At 37.5% G+C, this 21,946-nt stretch overlaps 1 protein-coding gene across 1 annotated transcript in view; it reads left to right on the top strand.

The window, feature by feature from the left end:
- Positions 1-11,701, top strand: part of LOC140739553 (protocadherin Fat 4-like) — a 290,758-nt gene extending 279,057 nt beyond the window's left edge. The window contains exon 11 of the mRNA XM_073067948.1: positions 6,209-11,701. Within this exon, the coding sequence (XP_072924049.1) occupies positions 6,209-6,486 (278 nt within the window). The 3' untranslated portion in view covers positions 6,487-11,701. The remainder of the gene's footprint in view (positions 1-6,208) is intronic.
- The last annotated feature ends 10,245 nt before the right edge of the window (positions 11,702-21,946 follow it).

Raw genomic sequence — 21,946 nt, 5'->3', positions numbered from 1 at the left:
CGCCAGCTGCTTGCTTTTTGATTGGTTGATTGGTTGACCAGATAGGTTGTCCATGTTTTTTCTGTGTTTTGGGTTTGGACTTTGGACTATAGTCTCTTTTTCCGTCTTATAGATTTTACATTCTGTGTTTTTTGTGGCAACAACTCAGTGCATTGAGGCAGACAGACTTGGGAAAGAGGTTCTGTTATTCTGACCAGATATCAGAATGGGGAAAAAATGTGATTTAAGAGACTTTGACCGTGGAATGTTTCCTGGTACTGTACAGAGTGGTTTGAGTATTTCAGAAACTCTTGATTGCCTGGGATTTTCACTCACAGCAGTCTCTAGAGTTATCAGAGAATAGTGCAAGAAACAAAAAACATCCAATGAGCAACATTTCTGTGTGTGAAAATGCCTTGTTAATGAGAGAGGTCAGGGAGAATGACCAGGCTACTTCAAGCTGACAAGAAAGCAGCAGTAACTCAAATAACCATATTTTACCATAGTCATGTGCAGAAGATCACCTCTGAATGCACAACACATTGAACATTGAGGTGGATGGGCAACAGCACAGAAGACTATGTACTCAATGGATACTTAGTGGACAGAACATGTATGCAATGGACACTTTATTAGGGTCAGGTCACAGGTTAGATATAGGATCTATGACTGATTAATGTATGGTCATTGGATTTCAACATTTCTGGCTTTTTACTCTATGCTAGGCAGAATCTTTTTTATACTGTGCTGTCCGCCCACTTCGGTTCTTCCATGAAAGATTATTTAGCACCACTGAAACAGCACAATCTGATCAATGTGATGTTCATACTTCTGTGCTGCAGGCAATGCCTGATTCTTAACAGTATAAAGATGGCTGCAGAGCATAAATCTGTTCTACCATCAGATTTAATCCTGGTAAATGTACTTAAAGCATTCAGAATTCATTGCTCCATCACTGAAATTAGTTTTGAAGTTAATTATTTCTCAACTGACCAGTTTGAGACTTTCTGGTGCATTGTGCCTGTAGCCAGTCTTTAACATCTTGGGATTAGTGCCAACAGATTTCCATCAAATTTGTTTTCATGTGTCAAGTTAAAACAATAGTACCATAATTATCCATTTGTTGATTAGGTGCTTAAGATTAAAAAAAACCATGAATATATAAAGCAATTGTGCATATTTTAAATGCTACAGGGAAAAAGTAAAAATTAAAAACAATATCTATCATGGCAGAGGTAGCCAGTCCCATAAGTAGCAATAGCTAAGTTGGAAATTACGAAACTTTCCCAGAGGCATAGTTAGTAAAAGCAATCTAATATTAAGTGTACAAAACCTTGCCATGCAGATAAGAATGTTATAATCTTTGTGTGGAATTAGCTGAGGCAGCAGTATAAAATTTAAAATAACAAAGGAGGAGGGAAACTAATCATCAGTAGACATCCAGAACAATGGTCAAACAACGCCAATACTGAAGCAAATGCTGGAAATCTGAAATAATAATAGAAATGCTGGAAATACTCGGCAGGTCAGAGAGCATCTATGCAGCGAGAAATGGACTTAAAGGTTCACGACGACGATTTTTCATTAGAAATAGGCATTCATGTATCTTATAATGTGGCCACTGTTCATGGTCTTCTGCTGCAGCCCATCCACTTCAAGGTTCAACGTGTTGTGCGCTCAGTGATGTTCTTCTGCACACTGTGGTTACAGCACCGTTGCAGTCACCTTGCTGTCAACTTGAATGAGTTTGGCCATTCTGTCTGAGCTCTCTCATTAATAAGGTATTCTCACTCACAGAACTGCCATTCGCTGGATTTTTTTGTTTTGTTTTTTGCACCATTCTCTGTAAACTCAAGGGACTGTTGTGCATGAAAATCCCAGGAAATCAGAAGCTTCTGAGATACTCAAACCATCCCATCTGGCATCAAAAATCATTCCACAATCAAAGTCACTGAGATCACATTTCTTCCCCATTCTGATGTTTGGTATGAACAACAACTGACCCTCTTGACCATCTCTGCTGGTATAGGATGGGCTGATTAGATACTGGCATTATCAAGCAGGTGTACAGGTGCACCCAGTAAAGTGGCCACTGCGTGTAATTTAGAGAAACAATCTGCTTTGCTGTTCCTGAAGAAATAATCCAATGTAAAATGGTTTCATGGTATTATCACTGGCTGTTTATTCACTAAGAGTCACCAGCATGTTCAAGTTCAAGTTTAATTGTCGTTCAACCATACATGAATACCCATGAATACAGCCAAACAAAACAGCATTTCTCAGGGACTGAGCATGTCATATTCTTACTGGAAGCTTTATTCACCCTCATTGGAACAACAGCATAAAAAAGAGATGGTAAAGAAAGGATGCCAGATACTCCTTCTCTGTGGGTGTGCTGCTATTGTTAAATGCTTAAAAGTCCTGACAACACTGGTAGCTAGCACAGCACTATCACCAAAGCCAGGAGTAGCAGAAGGAGTGAATTGTACTTGGATCAGCATGGGCTTTAATTAAACTGAATGGCAGCCTCTTCTGTGGGTTGGGGGAGAATGGAGAAACTGGAATGCCCTAAGCTGCCTCTGTAAAGAACTGAGATGTTGAAACAGACCTATGTGTCAATACATGAAATTGCCAGTTGTGGCAAAAGAAATTTCATGCAACCATTTTTCTGTTTGCCGAAAACAGATTTAGAATCAGGACCAGGTTTAGTATCATTAACATATGATGTGAAATTTATTGTTTTTTGGCAGCATTAAAGTTTAACATAGATTACGATAAATAATGTTATACAACATGATATTATATGTATTACTTAATACAATATAGGAATAGTGCAAAAAGAGAACAAAAATATTGAGGTGGTGTTCGTAGACCATTCAGAAATTTAATGGTGAAGGGGAAGCAGTTGTTCGTAAAGCATTGAGTGCATATCTTCTGGTTTCTGTATCTCCATTATCATGGTAATAATGAGAAGAGGGCGTGTCCTGGGTGGTGGAGGTCCTTAATAATGGATGCCATCTTTTTGAAGATTTCCTTATTGCTGGGGAGTCTAGTGTCCATGATGGATCTTACTGCGTTCACAACCATCTGCCATTTTTTCTCATCCTGTTCCGTAGCCCCTCCTTTCCAAACATTGAAGCAACCAGTTAAAATGCTCTTTTCTGCAGAAATTTGCTCATATATAGTCTGTGCCTTTGCCAAGGTTAACTCACAAGCTTTGTATCGTATATTTCAATTGAAAGATTTGACTTTGGTGGAAGAACAAAAGAGGTAAAAGTGTGCTGGAGGTTTTATTTTTATCGTGCTGTTTGTGTTATGGGAAAATGATTAATTTACATGACACTCATGATATTGGAAGGCAGATTCAGCATAAGGGTTATTTACACCAGTTCATATCCAGTACTGGAAACTGAAATCAGTTACTTTGGTGCTCCAAAAATTGCACTAATCCATGATACAAAGTATGCTGGATCTGTCTAAATATCAGTTGTCTGTGCAGGTGAAGTCAAGTTTTGTCAGAGGGTGTGGAGGAAGGGATAAGATTCAAACTGCCTTTCAGTGGCTGGCATAGTTACATTCAGAGTAAATTTTGCTCAGTTTTTGAATGTCTATTGAACCTCATTTTTTAATTATATATTATTTCTGTTTTTGCATGATTTTTAATTTATTCAAAATACGGATACTGTAATGGATTTACTTTTTTTTTGAACTTTTTTTCTTTTATGTTATATATTGCATTGAACTGCTGCTGCTAAGTTAACACATTTCACAACACATGCCGGTGATAATAAACTTGATTCTGATTCTGATTCTGATCAGTAAATTGGTTTATTAGCACAACACTGATGTACAGTAAAGACTTTGTGTTATATGCCATCTCTACAATCATTTCATCACAGCATTGCATTGATGAAGGGAAAGCAAAAACAGAATACAGAATACATTATTACAGTTTTTGAGAAAATGCAGTTCCATAGGACAATAAGTCGCGAGAACATAAGGAGAAGGATTGTGAGGTCAAGAGTCCATTTTATTGCAATAGACAATAGGTGCAGGAGTAGGCCATTTGGCCCTTCGAGCCAGCACCGCCATTCAATGATCATGGCTGATCATCTACAATCAGTACCCTGTTCCTGTCTTCTCCCCATATCCCTTGACTCTGCTATCTTTAAGAGCTCTACCGAACTCTTTCTTGAAAGCATTCAGAGAATTGGCCTCCACTGCCTTCTGAGGCAGAGCATTCCATAGATCCACAACTCTCTGGGTGAAAAAGTTTTTCCTCAACTCCGTTCCAAATGGCCTACCCCTTATTCTTAAACTGTGGCCTCTGGTTCTGGACTCTCCCAACATTGGGAACATGTTTCCTGCCTCTAGCGTGTCCAATCCCTTAATAATCTTATATGTTTCAATCAAATTCCCTCTCATCCTTCTAAATTCCAGTGTATACAAGTCCAGTCCCTTCAATCTTTCAAAATATTTCAGTCCCGCCATTCCAGGAATTCACCTCGTGAACTACACTGCACTCCCTCAATAGCAAGAATGTTCTTCCTCAAATTTGTTGACCAAAACTGAACACAATACTCCAGGTGTGGTCTCACCAGGGCCCTGTACAACTGTAGAAGGATCTCTTTGCTCCTATTCTCAACTCCCCTTGTTATGAAGGCCAACATGCACTTGAGGACTGCTCATTAATCTTAAAATAATGAATGCTGTCTTTAAGGTTGGTTCATGTTTTCAGGCTTTTGTACAATAGATTACGTCCCTGTGTCTCTATTGTGTTGTCCAACATTTTCCTATGATAGTTGCTCTCTCTACTCCCCTTCTCTGTCCCTCTCCCTCTCATGTATGTTGCTTCCATCTGCTTATTCATGCTCCTCATTTCCTCTACCACTTTTCTTTTGGCAACAAATTGAAAAGTAAGCAAAAATTGTGGCTGCTGGACTTCTGAAAATGAAAAGCTGAAGATGGTGGAAACACTCAGCACATCAGGTAGCATCTGTGAATCAAAAAATAGTCAATGTTTCAGGCCTTGGGTTCTGAGAAATGGTCTAGCATCTGAAAGTATCTTTCTCTTTCCAGGGATGTTGCCTAACCTGCTGAGCAGTTCCAGCAATTTCTGTTTTTACAATAAAATGAGGAACTGATTGGTCATTGCACAAGACTCCAAAACGATGAAAGAGTTTTGTTCAGTCAGCATTTTATGCATTCATCACCCTATCCTTTTGTCCTTTATTCGATAATTTCTGTACTTGTCAGCAATACCAACACCCCATAAAACAAATGAACAGAAACTACAAAGCAATTTAGTTGATCATTTTTGTTTGAGGGATGGCATGGTGCACAAATTATATATTGTATTTTCCTAAAATACAGCAATGAATTTATTCTACGGTAATTATTTGATAGTAAGGATCCTGTAGGGCATTCTGGAGAAATCAAAAATGCCGTACAAATGCAATTCATTTCCTTCCTAATTAAAAATAGGCATGCAACAGAAAAATTAGTGCAGAAAAAAATGCCTGAAGTGAGTTTTCTATGGATGACACATTTTTAAATCTGAGAAGAAAATAATGAATGTAGCTGTAGGCCAAGGCTTTGATTATGTCAAGATAAGGCATGACTGGGCACAAATGGAAAATCGAAAATGGCAGAGAATGATTGGTTTAGATAAATAAAATTAAGTTCAAACATGAACTAAGTTGAGATTTTCTTATTTCCAAACTTTTAAAGAGATCATAAATGTGGCATAAAGGTACAATTAATATACCACACAAGAACATCTGCATCTTTACAATTAAACTGTAGGAAATTAGAAGTGAAGCATAACTTGGATGTTTCATTGCTTTGCATAGTTAATTTATGTTATATGCATGCTAATGGACAATATTAATTCATGAAGCATAGATAATAGTAGCTGTAATGGGGCATTGACAGGAGTTTTTGAAAGGATGAGAACTGACAGAAAAGAGAACATCAAGTACAGGAGATCGAAAGGACAAAACTATCAGTAAATGCAGCAGTGCATATATTGGAAAAGTCAAGGATAATGGTTGGTAGATGAATAGGCAACAGAAATGAAAATACTGAATAGAGATTTGTCCATGGTTGGTGATAGTAAATATATGCTCATCTTCCAGATGCATATCTATGAGTACATTCTAACCATATTTAGAAACCAGATATAAAGATATTAAATAATAATTATATCCATGCATTGTTCATTCAACAGATGTGGATTACATTAAAACATCTCCAGATCTTGAAGACGGTATACCAAGTTGGGCTCCCAGGTATGCATCACAGAATGTTGAAACCATGGAACCTGATGAGTATCAGTCTAACATCTACATGGGTGGTAGCCCGGTAATGCTCTCCAGAATGCAGGACAAAGATGTCAAGCAGGACCGGCAACATTCCGCCTCTTCAACAAAAAAGAAGAAGAAGCGCACTAAACGCTCAGAAAAACGGGAAAGTAAAAGTACCACTGAGGAGCCTCAAAACGAGTAATGCCTCTTGTTACATTAATCTGAGTACTCTCAGTATCCAAGTCAGATCAGCAGAGTAGACACAAGCATTCTGTAAATTAAATCTAAAGTCACATTTGGAAGAGATATTGTTGTGTGTACTCAAATGCTAACTTGTTGTCTTGGATGTTTTATAATAATTTTAGTTCAATGCTTTTATTTAGCTTGGCTTTATTTCTTCTGTCAGGCAACATTCACTTGTATGTTCAACTGTAAATGCACGGAAAGTCGATCGCAAAAACAAGTTACAAATGATCTATAAAAAGTAGCATTTTGCTAATATGTGAAACTAAGACAATGCCCATAATGAAAATGTATTTTCAGTTTACATGCCCTTCGTGTCATAACTTAGGGTCTGACTACAGAACAGATTAACCGTATTAAGATGATAAATTATACACATCATTAATGGATATTGATCATTGATCACCTGGAGATGCAATCCAGATTGACTAGAATTGGTTAAAAACAAATGTGCACAAAAACTGTAATCTGTATTAAGCAGTGATTATTTCCAGTGCCAACATAAGCAGTTTTATTCCACGGGAATTTGAATGTAGCAATTCTTGAATTAATGCATGTCATGCCAAACTAACGGTTGCAGTTTCTTCATGTCCCAACAAATTGGGAATTAATATTGAAGAACAGCATGTACACACCATTATTTTTATGGTATATAAACAGCTGACAATGGGATATATTTTTCTCTCTGTTCAAAATTGAAGAAAATAATGTAACTAAACAGATTTTACATCATGTAGACAGATTAGTGAAATAATTTTCTTTAAATTTGTAAGCAGAGCAAAGTACATCACTGTGCATCTAACAAAATGTGGATGAAACAATAAACTGGCTTCAGCTGCTCATCTGGGCTAAGTCAGATTGTTACTGCTTAATATTTGTCTGAATCATGTTGTGCATTTGTGAGATCAGTAATAACAGAGATACGTAATTTTCTCCAATCACCTGCGGCAACTATGCATTTTTGTTAAATTTGTACCAAAGGTGGCTTTCCTTCTCAATGACATCTAATGTAATCTTTTATGCTTAGTCTATTTTCAGATGTATTCTGTTTTTTGCATGTTTAAGTAAACGTGACCAGGACAATCTTTATTATGGATGTGGTTATTAATGTCTAAACTTTTCATTACTTACTGTGCAGCTTTCTTCACACAGATAATCACTCTTTATTCATTGCTCGATGAGTAAACATTTTCTCTTTTATCTACTGTTAACAATTATGTGAAAAAGTAAATTGAATGCTTTAGTTCAGTTGCAGTTGGTAGTTTCATCAATACTAGGGAACATCGCCAGACAGTCACTGAATTTTAAAAAAAGCTTAAAATACTGGAAACAGTCAGCTGTTCAAGCAACATCTGTGGACAGAGTAACAAAGATACTGTTTCAAATGAAATACTTTTCATTAGAACTTGGAAAGGGGAAACACAAGTTAGTTTTAAACTGCAGAGTGTGACAGAGGAATTGATAGAACAAAAGGAATATCTCTGATCAGGTGAGGTCAAGACTGACTGGGATGCTTTGATGAAGTAACCTATTTGATCGATAGTGCCTGACCTCATCCTATCAGAAATATTCCCTCTCTGCTATCCATCCCTGATCTTCTCCACAAGCAAACTGTTTTGTCTTTTCCACCTTGCTGCATTTTACTTTTCCCATACGCTACCTGATCTGCTGAGTATTTCCTATACTTTCTATTTTTATTTCATTCTTAACAAATCTCCAGTTTCCTATTTTTGATGATGATTTCAAACCTCTGAAAATTATTTGGCTCTGAGCCAAAGGAGGAAATATCAGGATGAATTATTAAAGGTGGATTTTAAAGTGATAACCGTAAAGAAGCAGAGATTATTAGAGTGAGACCCACAGATCTTTGGGCTCTTGAAAGCATACCAGCCAATGACAAACTATTGGGAGTGACAGATGCAAATATCAAAGAGAACTCAGTGTGTTTTGGGCAGAGGAAGGTTCTAAAGGATGGAGCTTTTAATGCAAAGGCTAAATATTGAAACTGGGATATAAATGAAATGATATGCAAAGGTCCACATTTTCTAGAATGGCAGTTAAACAGCTTTAGGTTAGACATGACATGAAAGTTTTAGGTGAGCTCAATAACCACTAGTATTCAGGTTTAATATGGTGTTTCCCTCTGAACACTTGAATTGCTTCCAAAAATAAGTGAACAACATGCATAAAACAAAATGTGCCAAAATTTTTGTAGTTGCATCTTCAAAGTAAAATTGCATGCAAGTCTAATTGCACTCAGCTACATAATGTAATTTTTCCACAACTTTTGATCACATAATCTCTTCTTGTTTCCATGCGCAAGTCCATTCAAAGTACAAAATTTAAAGTAAAATTTATAATCCAAGTACATACAGTAAATGTCACCGTTTGTCAGCCTGAGATTCATTTATTTGCACGCATCAACATTAGATGCAAGGAAACATAATAGAATCAATGAAAACTATGCATAATGACAAACAATCAATGTGCAAAAGACAACAGCTTGTGCAAATCCAAACAGAAAACAAAATAATGATAATTAATATTGAGAACATCGAGTCCTTAACTGGGAAATTGTAAGTTCCCAAGCAACTCTATGAATTGACCGATAGCACCTTCTCACTAGAGAACTGATATATATTTCTCTTATCAAGGCAGTTTGCTTTCATACATTTATTTCAGGGTAAATCGCTTCCTAAAAGCATTCAGAGTCTAAAATTACCACTGGTCTGTGTGATTCATATTACCAGTGCAAAATAATTATGACTAATGTGACATGTCTGCATCAATGAACTTAGTAATGACGGTGATCTTGATATTTTCTTTAAGCTCACTGGTGGCACATAACACAGAATTTCTAGAATAAGAAATGAAACAGTCCTTGTACACTCATAGTTTTGCTGTGAGCTTTATCAGATAGTAGTGAACTGCTTGGATTCACAATAATATTTCATCATAATTGAACATTCCAAGATAATTTACAGGAGAGTAATTAAAATAAATCATTGTCAGCAAATTGAAATGCATATGATAGCCAGGGGCCAGAAGATTAGTGAAAGGAAAAGGCAGGCAGGCAAGTGCAATGGTTTTTCCCCAAACTTGATGCTTCCGTGTTTAAAGTTGAGCCCCTGAACTAATGATATTCAATACTCGCTTCTTGTTGCCATCAAGAAGAAGCTGCAGGAGCCTCAGGACCCAGACCACCAGGTTCAGGAATGATTATCGTCCCATCACTGAACAGTTCCTACAAACTTTGGACTCTTTATCTCATGTTTTTGCTACTTATTGATAATTTATTAATTTATTAATATTGTTGCTATTATAATTTTTTTTCCTTTCTTTCTGTATTTACACATTTCATTCTCTTATGTGTACTCACTGTCTGCCCTACTGGGTGGTCCTTTGTTAATTCTATTATGGTTATTGGAGTAGTGGAGTATGCCTGCAAGAAAATGAATCTCTGGATTGTATCTGGTGACATATATGTACTTTGATAATAAAATCACTTTAAACTTTGAATGAAGAATTGTGGAAAAGCATAGATGTGCAGGTTACCAGAAGTGAAAGAAGCGGAAATCAATGACAGTGCATCGGCACAGCTGAACAACGTAAAGACCCAGATTCATTTCTGGCATCCCTGTGACTTCATGGATTTCTTCTGTGTACTCCAGTTGTCTCACTCATTGGAAAAATGTGCAGGTTGCTAGGTTATTCCACCTTTATAAACATTCCCAGTGTATAGGTAGCTGAGTGGAGAATTGACGGGAATACAAGGAGAACAAAAATGGGATTAAAATTGGATTTATATAAATTATAAACTGGAGAAAATCAGAAGATGCTGGAAAATCAAGCAACACACACAAAATGCTGGAGGAGCCCAGCAAGCCAGGCAACATCTATAGAAAAAATACAGTCGATGCTTTGGGCTGAGACCCTTTTGTTGGTTGTTTTTGTGGCCTGCTTCTGTGTTATATCTCTCTATGACTCAGTCACTCATTTGGTGATGTAGCTGATTTCAGGCCATTCGAGGATGAAGGAGTAAGGATGTGGAGGGACTTTCCAACAACTAAGAATTTTAAATTATTTATTGCAGTGCTAAGTTCAGTGAGTACAAGTTTAATCAATGAATGAGGAAATGCAATTAGGATAGAAATGACCAAGGTTAGAATTAGCTCAAGTTTATATTTGGTGAAAACTGGGCGGTTATACTAAAATTATCAAAGTGAGCAGTGACAAGGATGTGGATGAAATCTTCAGATGGCCTTGCTTCTTTGGATGGAATTATGGAATTACCGTTTTGTGACTTAGACCACAGCTTTCAAAGCAAAAACACAAAAAAAGGGGTTTTATATTTGTATTCAAAGCAACTCAACTTAAGGAAAGGGCTAGTTGTAATTCGTAGCTGTGTATTTAGGAGGGGACAAAATCTTTTTGTATAGTTCCTTTGGGAGTGCCTTCTGACATTTGACAACTAATCAATAGGTAATGATGCTCATAAAATAAGACATAACGCAATGACACCAACTTCAAGTCAGTGAACTAAATTGTTTGTCAGTTATTAGACTAAATAGGCATGTTGTCTTTCTTTAAAACCATTTTTTCCTTCACAAATTGCTGATGCTACTTGGATCATAATGTAACAAGTCATAAATTCATGTGAAACCATCAAGTTTCTTGAATCATTCCTTTGTTTATGTTTCCTTTTCATTGTGGACAACATCCAATTTCAATACTCACTTTCAATGTGGCAAACTTGTCTAAAGTTTAATTTAATACAATATTCACCACTGAATAATATTTCTATAACCTTTGGCGCATATACAGTGGATTTTACCATTAGTTCATTATCACATATCTAGAAATTATAATTTGAACTAGCACTTTTGGCAGCTGATATCATTTGGTGTAAGTCTGTTCATTCAGAAAAGGAGAGAAACAATTCAAATTTATTTGTTAGATAAGGATTGTTGATTTGTGTTTGGATGCTGGCTAATTTTGTGGGCTATGTCAAAGAAGAATACTTGATACTGTAATGACAATGTGAAGTAAATTTCTGAACATTAAGTCTCTATGTATGATAATACCTATTCATTTCAAATTCCCTGCTCTGATATTTTGGAAATGTTTTAAAATAAATTGCTCTTGAGTCACCAATAAAATAGTACAAGACTGAATTCTAGACCAACAGAATTTTGTTTAACAATTATCCCTGATTGACATTTATGGGAATTTTAACTGGTTTAGAAATGACAACATCACATACAGTTTCAATTTAAGAACAATCAAGAAAGTGGGAACAGCACAAACTACATATCAACAATCTCAGTTGACTGACAGTGAAGAAGACAACAGCTATCATAATAGACCCGACTTTGATATTCTCATCTAATAAATAAAGACAGCTTCAAAGTTGGTTGGTTGCCACCATTTTGAACTTCACTAGTAGATTGAAAATTATCCTCAATGGACATTCCTTGTGAATACATTTTAAATGTTGAATCATTGTAATGCTTAAAGACGACACAAATATTGTCAAAACATGGCTATCTGCAGAGGAGAACCTTTGGGAGAAACTGCACCGTACTGTAAAGCATGGAATGGAATTGCATATGTGCTTGTCCTAAACCAATTTAAGCACATTTAGCTCACAAAAGCACCTCATGATATTGGTCAATCCAGTGTCTAGTACAGGATTAGAGTATGGTAAAGCTTCAATACACCTGCATCCTTGGGATTTTAGTAATGTTGAAATAGCAGATTTTCCTTATATAGGGTGCCATCGATTAACACTGAAAGCATTTATTTCACCTTTATAAAAAAAAAGTACTCTGCAGTAATGGTTACTTTATTACGTACATCAGTACACCTGACCATTAATGTATATATCTAAGCAACTAATCATATGGCATTAACTTAATGCATTAAAGCATATAGACAATAGACCATAGGACAACGAAGCAGAATTAGGCCATTCAATCCATCAAATCTGCTCCGCCATTCCATCACCTGAATCCTGATCCTGAATCCCAATCAACCATATACACCTGCCTTCTTGCCATAACCTTTGATACTCCAACCAATCAGGAAACATAATTTAAGCAATTATGCTTAAAAATACCCATGGTCTTGGCCTCCACAGCTGTGTGTGGCACAGAATTCTACAGATTCACTACACTTTGACTAACAAAAATTCTACTTACCTCTGTTCTAAAAGGTCACCCCTCAATGTTGAGGCTGTGTCCTCTATTTAAGAACACATCCTCCATCGGAAACATTCTGTCCACAGCCACCTTGTCTAATTCTTTCAACATTCAGTAGGTTTCAATAATATTCCACCCCCCCCCCCATTCTTCTAAATTCCAGTGAGAACAGGCCCAATGGTCCCCATATGTTAACCTCTTCTCTCCTGGAATCGGCCCCTGGAATCCCTCCAAAGACACAACATCCTTTCTGAGATAAGCATCCAAAAACTGTTGACAATACTCTAAGTGCAGTCTGACCAGTATTGTATAAAACCTCAGCATTATCTTTTTGCTTTTATATTCTATTCTCCTTGAAATAAATGCCAACATTGCATTTTCATTCTTTACCAGAGATTCAAAATGTAAATTAACCTTCTGGGAATCTTACACAAGGATTCCTAAGTCCATTTGCACCTCTCATGTTTGAATTTTCTTCCCATTTTGATAAAAGTCTGCACTTTTGTTTCTTTTATTAAAATACTTTTACTAAAATACTTTTCTCAACATAGTATTCCACCTGCCAATTTTTTGTCCATTCTTCCAATTTGTTTAAGACCTTCTGCAATCATATTGCTTCCTCAGCAGTACCTACCCCTCCAGCTATCTTCACTTCATCTGTAAACTTAGTCACCAAGCCATCAATTCCATTATCTAATTCATTAACAAACAATGTGAAGGGTAGTGGTCCCAACACTGACCCCTGAGGAACACCAGTAGTCATTGGCAGACAACCAGAGAAGGCTTCCTTTATTCCCAGTCACTGCCTCCTGTCTGTCAGCCATTCCTCTATCCATCCCATTATCTGTCCTGCAATACCATGAGATTTATCTTGTTAAGCAGCCTCATGTATAGCACCTTCTGAAAATCCAAGTAAATGCGTCTACTGGTCAAGAGGTTCAATTGGTATTTAGACCAAACATCAAAATGTGGAAGAAATATGATCTAAGTAACTTTGACTGGTTACTGATGCCAGATGGGGTGGTTTGAATATCTCTGAAATCCCTGATCTCTTGGGATTTTCACACTCAATAGTCTCAGGAGTTTACCGAGAATGGTGCAGCACTTATGTGTGTGAAAACGCCTTGGTAATGGGGAATGTCAGAGAATGACAAGACTGGTTCAAACAGGAAGCCTACAGTAACTCAAATAAGCATACACTACCATTGTGTGTGCAGAAAGGCATGCGCAACAGCTTCAGAATACAATGACCATACACACAGCGGCCATTTTATTAGGTACAGGAGGTATTTTGAGTGTATTGTCCAATTATACATTGAGTTCAGATAAAGCAAGAAATGTACAAGCAGTCCAAACCTTGGTTCTACTTTCAAATCCACCCATGTTTATGAATGTTGGTATTCTTGACCTCAATCCCAGGTCTGACTACAAGTCAGACTTGCATTCTGGACTCCTGGATCAGATTCAGGATGGATATGTGAGCCAATACCCATTTCTCAGGTACCAGATTATTGGAGCTTCACTGGATTTTGGTATGGCAGGTCTTAGTTGCAATTTTGGGAACTATTTGTTCCATCTGAAGCACGTGGTACTGACTGAAATCCTGACATTTTTCTGCCAAGCAGATGTGTTTCTTTTTTTCCACTTGTGCTGTACTGAGCAGCGGTAACAGAGAAAGGACAAAAGCAGCTTTGAAGTTGCACTGTCTTTGATAAAGGAGAAAGGAGAAGTTCTCCTCTTCTATTAAACACGGGGACCCACTGAAATACTGTGAACCACCACAAGTTGAAGTCGGCAACTAATATCAATGTTGGCGGAAAACAGAAAATATTGACTATATTTATGTGGTCATGTTCAATAGACGGAGCATTTACAGTAGAGCATTTGTTTTTCACTCTGCTCAGTGTCCTACACCTCTGTCGCACTTTGAAAAAATGCACAATCAATCATGTTCCTGCTTAACATTCTTGTGCCCAACAATGGCTTTGCAAGCTTACCCTACTTTACAAAGTTCAAAGTAAATTTATTGTCTGAGTACATATATGTCACCATATACAGCCCTAAGATTCATTGTCTTGTGGAAATTCAATAAATCCATAAAAGAATAATAACCATAATAGAATCAATGGAAGATCATACTAAACTGGACATTGACCAAGTGTGCAAAAGAGAATAAACTGCAAATACAAAGAGAACAAAATATTAATAATGAATGAATGAATGAATAAATAAATAAATAAATAAATAAATAAATAAGCAAGCAAGCAATAAATATAGTTATGCACTTTTATGTACACTTTCATATCTCACAAATAGGTACAGGCAGCCATTTTACCATGGCACATACACCTCTGAGCACGTAACAACATTGTACTCGGACAGCTTCTTCTGTCTTTCAGGAGAAATTGGCTGCTTATGAAAACAGACTGGACATAATGATTGACATATCTATAGGTTCAGTGGCATGAAGAAGAACATGCTGGCCCTTTGTGGGGCACTCTTAACAGAAACAATGTCCAGCAGGGCATACAGATGATTGAAGATGATGTTTTAGATACATATCTAATACCCATATATTCTAACAATAACAATGCACAAGAGTTTTGATTGGTTAAATCTACAGCGGGTCTGTCATAACTTCATCCTATCTTTAACCTTTATCCTGTAATTTTACAATCTATTCATGTCTTTATTCCATGTTTTGAGGTAAATTAGGCAATGTCTAATCTTGTGTTTTATGCGGAACATACAGAATACAATAGGCAATGATGAAGTGGCATCTGATTTACAGAATAGTTCAAGCATCTAAATAAAAACACAAAATGCTGGCAGAACTCAGCAGGTCAGACAGCATCTATGGGAGGAGGTAGTGACGACGTTTCGGGCTGAAACCCTTCATCAGGGTTCTGCCAGCATTTTGTGTTTTTATTTATTTCCAGCATCTGCAGATTCACTCGTGTTGCCAAGCATCTAAATAGTTGTTTCAATGGTATTATTCTTCTACTACTTTGTTATAATTCCTTAGCAACACCAACAAGTACTTAAAACGTCTCATTTAAAAAGGTTATTCTTACCTCCAGTCCAAAACAACTCTTCCAACTTCCTCAGAACCATGTCATAGACTTCAAAGCAATGATGAAACAGCCAGTAGTGTCAAAATAATCTATGCCTGTTGAAGAGATGGCTGTCACAAAACATTTGCCTCTAGCCAGTAAGATGTGCAAAATCTTTTTCAAAATAAAAATTCAGAATGGACACTTAATGAATTCTTGCTGTTCTAAATCTGCTTTCCAAAAAAAACGTCCAGCTATTTATTTAAAATAGGTGGTTCAACTAAACAATTTGCGATTTTGGAGTTTGTTATGGAAAAAAAAGTATTAGCTGTGTTGTTGCTGTGACCAAATTTATTACTTCTTTTTTTCCAACTTCAACAGTTTTTGCAATAAGATGGCGGTTAGTTGACTCTTTTCAATGATTAATTGATAATGGTATTTTCTTAATATGACAGGCAAATAAGACAGGAAAATAAATTTTCACTGTAACAACACACAAATATATTTATCAATTTTACAATACTGTCCCTCCTGAAATCAAAAGGAGTAACAAATCAGACAGATTTTAAGTAAAATTTTGGGAAAATCATTTCTGTGACTAAATAGTTAAACAATTTTCTGTATGAAATCAAGAGCAAAATGATCTGTAACCAAGACTGATTTCACGTGTGTGGGTGTTGCTTAACGACATTTAACGTTTTAAGTATGCAAATAAGGATAGATTCTTCTCCAATGAACCAAGCAGCATGTTCAATCATGCGGAATACAGTAATTATCTACTGATCCTTCAGCTAATTTCCAGCTATTTTAAGTATCCCTTGACCCTCTTCCTGAGATTTTCATTTCTTTGTAACAAGAAAATAAGTGAAACCTGAAATACATACCTCAGATATTTTTTGTGGTTAATTGCTTTAGTGTAATTCCTGGATTTCAAAAGCTCACAGTTGTTTATAGTTTATGCATAAACATGTTAATCAATGCATAAGATATTCAGCCTTTAGATTCCAGTCAGAACAAAAACACATACTCCAATGTCACAGGATTTAAATGTCTGGTTATGTTGTAGAATAATGTTTACATTTCATCACTATATAATTGTACTAAACCTTTATTTGTGACATTGCAATAATGTATGAATTAGCACAAATGGAATATTCAACACATTGATCCAATATATTTCTTGACCATATTTTATTTATTTGAGATTAAAAGTGTGTACTTATTTACACTTTCTAAACAATATAAATGGCAGACTAATTTTGCAAGGGAAGTGGTTTTCCTTCATAAAGTTCTAATGATTGGTTGACTGTGCATTATTATTATTAATATTATGATTCCTAAAGGTTTTTATAGACGGGGTGGTAATGGTGTCAAGCTCCCACTACCTGTTAAATGCTCCCAATGGCGTGTGCTTCAAATAACCTCTGACAACCAAGTCCAGCTGCTGGCCTTCACATGTGGCTTAGATACTAAGCATGGTGGAACCATTTTACTGACAGGAGAAGGGGCAAAGTAGGGCTACTGACACCTTAAAACCAGTAGCTTTGGGCAGATGGGGCTTGTCAGCTATGTTTGGCAGCTCATCTTGGGGAAGAAAATCTCTTATCGCAAACCTCTGCTGCCTTGCTGCTATACCCACTTATGGGGAAGGCTTCAGGAGTAAACCCCGAGGGAAAAATTAGGAGCTGGAGTTCCTAAGGCAGTCCTGCATTGAGTTGAAAGCTAACTGGCAACTCCTGCGACTCTGCTGGTACCAAACTGTATTGGTATCTGCCGTTTCTTTGAATTCATCTGATGCGTGGAGAGGGGGAGTTTGCAACATGGGCAGTAGCTTGCTTTCCATATCGTTTGCTCCAGGCTTGTGTATCTAGACAGCTACGGCACAATATCCACGATCAACACTGAGCAATGGAGGCCCTCTCCTCATTATGATTGTTATTACTACTGTCTGATAGGTAAATCTTTTGGCTTTGCTATTCAAAATGACTGCAGATCACAACACTTTGATTTATTTGTACTGTTTTATTGCATGTGTGTATTACATCTGTTTCTTCCCGATCATAACCAGAATTCACAGGAAAGAGCAGGAAAAACTATGACTTATGTTTTTAAATTTGCATGAACACAGAAGATATTTGAGAAGAGAGCATGCTTATTGTTCCCTGGTTTAAGCAAACAAAAATCTGTATCTACAAATTTGATTGAGAAGTTTAAGCTACAAAACTGAGTAAAGCATCTTCACTTGACATTTGCTTGAATAGTAAAGAGTGGGAATTTTTTAAACCGGATAATTACTGACACTAGTTTAATTGCAAAAGAACATCAGATATTTATAGTTTTACCTCAGAAGTGATCATTTTCACCATTTTCCTCTTGTGCTTGGAGTAGCAATGCAAATGGCTTTGTGGTGCAGAACACCAATGGTTAGCTTTTGCAAAATGCTGAAAAACTTCTCTGTCAGGGAAATTTAAACTGAACAATGTATCTGGTAAAGAACTTGAAGACTTCATGGTTGAATTGCTATTCACTGTTGCAGAAATAAAAGTAATTCACTTATTTCTCATTAGTGAAATAAGACCATAAGACAGAGATGTAGAAATAGGCCATCTGGCCTATTGAGTCTGCTCCACCATTCAATCATGGTTGTTCCCCTTTTTCCCACCTCAGCCTCACTCCCAGCCTCACTTCTCCACATAACTTTTGATGCCATATCCAAACAAGAACCTATCAAGCTCTGTCTTAAATGCACCCAATGACCTGGCATTCACAGCTGCCTGTGGTAATAAATTCCACAAATTTACCATCCTCTGGCTAAAGAAATGTCTCTCCATCTCTGTTTTAAATTGATGCCTATCAATCCTGAGACTATGCTCTCTTGTCCTGGACTTCCTCACCATGGGAAACATGCTTTCTACATCAACTGTACCTAGGTCCTTCAAAATTTGAAAGGTTTCAGTGAGATCCCCCTCATCCTTCTAAATTCCAGCGAGTACAGACCCAAAGCTATCAAATGTATCTCGTATGATAACCTTTTCATTCCTGGAATCATCCTTGTGAATTTCCTCAGAACCCTCTCCAATGCCAGCACATCTTTTCTTAGATGAGGAGCTCAGAACTGTTCACAATACTCAAGTTAAGGCCTCACCAGGATCTTATAAAGCCTCAGCATCACATCCCTGCTCTTGTATTTTAGACCGCTTGAAATGATTGCTAACATTGCATTACCTTCCTCACCACTGACTCTATCTGCAAGCTAACCTTTAGGATGTTCTGCACAATGACTTCCAAGTCCCTTTGCATCTCAGATTTTTGGATTTTCTCGCCATTTAGAAAACGGCAATATTTCAGTGAAGTAAAGGAAATTTTGTAATGAAATGCCAAGATGTAACTACAAAGTGCATTTTTTGCAGGTACAATAACCTGCAAGCTTGGTGAAATGAATGATCTACAACTATATTAGTAAATACATCTGAAAAAGCAACAAACATGAGAATAGACCTTTGTGAAAATCATATAATATTTGTTTATAGTGATTAAGTGTATTAAAAGAATAGAATTAGAATTAGGATGGAGACACAAGGTTTTGCAGATGCTGCAATCAGGATCAAAAACAAACTGCTGGAGGATTTCAATGGGTCAAGCAGCATTCATGGAGGGAAGGGAATTAACACAGAACATAGACATTTACAGCACATTACAGGCCCTTCGTCCAACAATGTTGTGCAGACCAGGTACCTACTCTAGAATTTCCTTAACATACAGCTCTCTATTTTCTAAGCTCCATGTACCTATCTAAGAAGCTCTTTAAAGACCTTATTGTATATGCTTCCACCACCGCTGCTGGGAGTGCATTCTATGCACTCACCACTCTCTGTCTGAAAAACTTACCCCTGACATCCCCTTGGTACCTATTTCTAAGCACCTTAAAACTATGCCCCCTCATGTTAGTCATTTCAGCCCTGGGAAAAGCCTCTGGCTATCCACATGATCAATGCTCTTCATCATCTTATAAACATCTATCAGGTTGCCTCTCATCCTTCATCGCTCCAAGGAGAAAAGCTAAGTACACTCAACCGATTCGCACAAGGTATGCCCTCCAATCCAGGCAACATCCTTGTATATCTCCTCTGCATTCTCTCTATAGAATCCACATCCTTCCTGTAGTGAGGTGACCAGAACTGAACATAGTACTCCAACTGGGGTCTGACCAAGGTCTTTTATAGCTGTAACATTACCTCACGGCTCTTGAACTTAATCCTATGATTGATGAATACAAACACACCATACACCTTCTTAACAACACCGTCAAACTGCACAGCAGCTTTGTGTGTCCTATCGACACGGACCCCAAGATCTCTCAGATCCTCCACACTGCCAAGAGTCTTAACATTTATATTATATTCTGTCTTCAGATTGGATCTACCAAAATGAATCACTTCACACTTATCCGGGTTGAAGTCCACCTGCCACTTCTCATCCTAGTTCTGCATCCTATTGATGTCCCGCTATAACCTTTGACAACCCTCCAGACTATCCACAACACCCCAACTTTTGTGACATCGACAGACTTACTAACCCACTCTTCTACTTCTTCATCCAAGTCAGTTATATAAATCACAAAGAGGAGGGGTCCCAGAACAGATTCTTGCAGAACACCACTGGTCACCAACCTCCATGTAGAAAACAAACCATCTACAATTACCCTTTGCCTTCTGTGGGCAAGCCAATTCTGGATCCACAAAGCAAGGTCTCATTGGGTCCTTTGCCTCCTTACTTTCTGAAGGAGCCTTGCATGGAGAACCTTATCAAATGTCTTACTGAAATCCATATACACTACACATACTGTGTACATCGATGTGTTTTGTTACATCCTCAAAGAATGCAATCAGGGTCGTAGGTCACAACCTGCCCTTGACAAAGCAATGCTGACTATCCGTAATCAGATTATGTCTCTCCAAGTGCTCATAAATCCTGCCTCTCAGGATGTTGTCCAACCAGCTTGCCCACCACTGAAGTCAGAATTGCCTAAGTTTCAGGTCAAATTTCCTGCATCAATACTGAGAGTGGAGAGGGGAGACAGTCAGTATTAAGGAGAGAGGTAAAGGATTGATATGCCATGGTAGCCTGGTGGTTAGCATGATGCTATTACAGCTTGAGGTATTGGAGTTTGGAGTTCAATTCTGGTGCTGTCTGTAAGGAGTTTGTATGTTCTTCCCATGATTTTGTGGGTTTCCTTCAGGTGTTCCAGTTTTCTCCCAATAATTATTTGGTTAAAAAAATATCCTGCTCTTTCTTATTCAAAATGTACGGTTAGCAAGTTAACCAGTAAATTGTACATTATCCTATAATTTGACTAGTATGAAATAGGGAGATAAAACCATGTGGGGAAGAAGGAAGGGTACATCTAGCAGACAAACAGGTGGGTGATCAAAGGTAGCAAGCAGGGAAAATAAAAGAAATGGCAGATGGAGTAATGTGGGGGAATACGGTGTGAACATGGAGACAGAGTCTGGACAGGGATACCGGTGGATACAAAGGCCACATGTGTTGTAATATGATAAGCAACTAGGGTAATAATGGTAATCATTGGAGAGTGAGGACATGCTGAGTGATGTGTTTAGATTGATGGAAGGGAGAGAGATGAAAATGTGTGATGGGGATTTGAAAGGGATTTAGAAAGGGAAGGAAGTGGATCAAGAGGAGAGAGACAAGGAAATACAGAAGATGATGTAACTGAACTTCAAAATATACAATACTGATTGGATTGCAAGCTATTCAGTTGTGTGATCTTTCAGTTTGTGTTTTGGTCTGATACCAGAGAAGATGAAGGATAGGTCAGTGTGGAAATGGGAAGAGGAGCCTGAAATGACATGTAGACAGGAGTTCAGGATGTCCACTGTGGACTGAGCATGGATCCTCTATAATCCTGTTGGCTACATTAAACATGGTTTTGCTGATGTAGATGAGGCCACTTCAAGAGCACCAAATGCAGTAGACAAGGTTGGAGGAGATGCACATGAATCTTTCTCCACTTATAAGAGACAGTAACGTGTTTGGATTGTGGTGACAGAGGTGGTGTAGGAACAAGTGTCACATGTCATGGAAAAGTAGGAGAGGGATAAGTGGAAGAGGGAGTAATGGAGAGAATGGTCACTGTAGAACATGG

This window comes from Hemitrygon akajei, chromosome 15 (assembly GCF_048418815.1).
Source record: "Hemitrygon akajei chromosome 15, sHemAka1.3, whole genome shotgun sequence".
Lineage (NCBI taxonomy): Eukaryota > Metazoa > Chordata > Chondrichthyes > Myliobatiformes > Dasyatidae > Hemitrygon > Hemitrygon akajei.
The sequence above is the reverse complement of the archived record's forward strand: the minus strand, read 5'-3'. Positions and strand labels throughout refer to the sequence as shown.